Genomic DNA, 3048 nt, shown 5'->3' with positions numbered 1-3048 from the left:
GTAAGGCATAGCAGTCGCGCGGGCATGCCTTGTTTAAGTCTTTGTAGTCGACGCACATTCTCCAGCTGCCGTTTGGTTTCTTTACCATCACTGGGCTTGCTACCCAAGTTTGGTATCTGACTTCTCTGATGATGCCTGCATTTAGTAGTTCTAGTACTTGTTCTTTCATGGCGTCATGCTTTATATCACCCAGGTGGCGTTTGGCGTGCACCACTGGTTTTGCGTCTTCTGAGACGTTCAGACGGTGCTCTGCAATGTGCCGTGGAACACCAACCATGTCAGCTGGTGTCCAGGCGAACACGTCCATATTCTCATGTAACAACTTCTTGAGCGCTGCGCGTGTTAGATCGGACATCGCTGGTCCCAGGGTAACTGTTTGTTCTGGGTGAGCGCTGTTCAACACCCATTTTTCTGCCTCTGCGCGTGGCGCTGGTTTACCTGCTTTTGTAGGCCTCATTTCATCTGTTGCTAAGACTTCCTGGATTGCGTATATCAGTGCGATGCCTGTTTCCGTCGGGAATCCAATGGCCGAGTGTGGTGCAGAGCAAATCATGCTGAAGTCTCCCTGTGATTCTCTTCCTAGGAGAATGTCGTGCCGTTAGTGTGCAGGCAGCACCATGAAAGTGACTTCTTCTGTTCTTGAATTTCGTCCGTCCGAGAGTAACACCGGGAATGATATATGTCCCAGGGGAAAGACGGCCTCGTTGAAGAAACCAGTTAGTGGGTAATCTACTGGCTCCAAGCGCGCCTTGTCCTCCTGGTCAAATTGATTGAAGCATTGTTCGTATATGATGTCCGCGGTGCTCCCCGGATCGATGAAGATGTAGTCTGTCTGGTAATGCCCGATCACTCCTGGGATGACTATTGGTCGTTTTCCCTTGGGCCTCCTCTAACAACTGGGAAGATGACTTGCTTCTCGCGCCACGAATCATCTTGTGTACGCTTGTTGTAATTTTTCTTTGGTCTTCGTGGGCCTCCCTGCACCATGTGGGTCTCCAACTTCCTGAGTTTTTTGTTATCCGGCCCTTCGTATCTTCTTTGGATTTGGCGGTAGTCGCGCTTTCCGCCTTTGACCAGGTGAGTGAGCTTTCCATCCCTTAGGGCTCTTTCAATTTCTTGCTTCAGGCTGAAACAGTCGTCGGTGAGGTGACCCGTATCCTTATGGAATTCACAGTAGAGATTGGGATCTTGACCCCTTTTGTTGCGCATCTGTAGGGGTGGTTTGAATTGGTGGTTTACAGTGGCCAAGACTTCCGACGGGGTCTTGGTTAATGGCGTCCACTGTTTCTCTCTGTTTTCTCTCTTTACTTCTTTTCTGTGTGCTATCTGATTGATTGTGTGCCGCGCATCTTCTCTTGGTGGGCTTCTTTCTCTATGACTGGAAGGCCTCCATGACTGGCCTCTGCTTTTTCTGCCATGTCGGTCATTAGAGTTATGTGCGCGTTGACGGTGGTCATCACCGGTCAACTGTTTGTCTGTCTGTGCTATTGTCTTGGCGGTCTCAATGAAGGTTTCCCAATCTTTGGGTCCTCCGTCTCTACCTTTCACGCGCTTGATCAGGTCATCACACTTGACTGCCCTCATGAAGTGCGCGCGCATCATTTTTTCTCCCACATCCCCAATCTCCAAGCATTCTTTGTTATATCTTGTGATAAAATATTCTACGCTTTCGTGGTCTTGGCGCCATATGTTTAGACAATCTGCTGGGTCTATGGCGTGCCTCCGCTGTTGAGAGAAGTGTGCCAAGAACTTCTCTCTGAAGTCAACCCATGATTTAATTTTTCCTGCTGGTAAGCTGTCGAACCAGACGCGCGCTGCGCCCACGAACGTTTGTGCGAACAGGTGGCACCAAGTTGGTAGGTTCCACCCACCTGTTGCTCCTGCGCCTTTGAAGACCTGGAGGTGATCGTCTGGATCTGTCAATCCATTGTATTTGCCAACGTTGTGCGGCAGCTTGGCTTTGTCTATGGCAGCTGTGGCGATCTCCCTGATGAATTTCGAATCTTCAGCCATGTCGTCTGGACGATAGCTTAGGGTATAGTCATGCTCTGCCTTTAGGTTGTACCCTGCGCGCTTTGCGGGTTTGTATGCTTCATGCTCTGGGTGAAGTCTGCTAAACACTGTGGTTTCCCCTTTGTATGTTGGGTCGTCTTCTTCTTCATCCCATTCTGTGTTCATATTGCGCGCGCCTAAACGAGCCTGGATCGGTTTTCTTTGCACATTGGGGTTTTGCACAAAGTTGCTTTCTGTTTCACCATAAGTATCGCGCGTGTCGTGCGCGCTTGGTCTTCTCACATTTTGAACTGGTCCTCTCTCCGGACGTAGGTTCCACGCGTTAGTCTACTGAGTTGTATGTGTACTCAGAGACCTTGGTGGTGGAGTTACAAATGTTGACTGGTTAGCTTGTGCCTGGAGTAGGGCTTGCTGTGCGCTGAGTTGCGTATAAACGAGGTTTATGGACGCCATCTGTTCGGCATACCAGGAAGCGAGAGTTTTTCCTTCTGGTAGCCCTAAAAGTGCGGAGTAATTGAGTTGTGCTTGTTCCGATGGAGCTGAGGGGCCAGCTCCATAGCTTGGTGTCAACATTGGTGGTGGTGTCTGTTGCAACACCCCGGTCGGAGTTTGGAATGCGGCTCCGTTCGTGGTTTGAGTGATGATCCTTGCTGGTGGGGTTTGGAAAGTGGGTCCAGTTGTGGTTTGGCTAACAACCCTGGATACACTCCCAAAGATAGGAGGAAAATCGTTGTTCAGTTGTCCCTCTTGGATGGTTTCGTTCCTTTGACCCCTTTGGACGTGTGCTGTGTCCGAAACGAGTTCGAAGGAAGAAACTTCTCCGTCGACTGGGTGTGAAGGATTTTGTTCGGCCATTTTGACGAGTGTTTTTCAATAGAGAAAAGAGATGAGGTTGGTTTTGCAAAAAGCGGATGGCGCCAATGATGAAACACCGATTAACACAAGGTTTATCGATGGGGTTATTTCGTCTATGGGGTTCAACCTCTTTTCTTGCTCGTATCAATGGCTTGAGATCTGCAAAACAGTAAACACCGT

The 3048-nt window shown here is 49.5% G+C and overlaps 1 protein-coding gene across 1 annotated transcript; it reads right to left on the bottom strand.

Annotated features, from left to right (window-relative positions):
* Positions 1-861: 861 nt before the first annotated feature.
* On the bottom strand, positions 862-2178 carry LOC110943546. The gene has a single exon (XM_022185289.1). The coding sequence runs from the start codon at positions 2176-2178 to the stop codon at positions 862-864; it is 1317 nt and encodes a 438-aa protein (XP_022040981.1).
* Between the last annotated feature and the right edge of the window lie 870 nt (positions 2179-3048).

This window comes from Helianthus annuus, chromosome 5 (assembly GCF_002127325.2).
Source record: "Helianthus annuus cultivar XRQ/B chromosome 5, HanXRQr2.0-SUNRISE, whole genome shotgun sequence".
NCBI classification, from domain to species: domain Eukaryota; kingdom Viridiplantae; phylum Streptophyta; class Magnoliopsida; order Asterales; family Asteraceae; genus Helianthus; species Helianthus annuus.
This window is presented reverse-complemented; position numbering and strand designations above follow the sequence as displayed.

What these genes read in the sequence shown, in the direction of transcription:
- LOC110943546 (XM_022185289.1), bottom strand. Translation starts at nt 2,178, where the DNA reads ATGAACACAGAATGGGATGAAGAAGAAGACGACCCAACATACAAAGGG.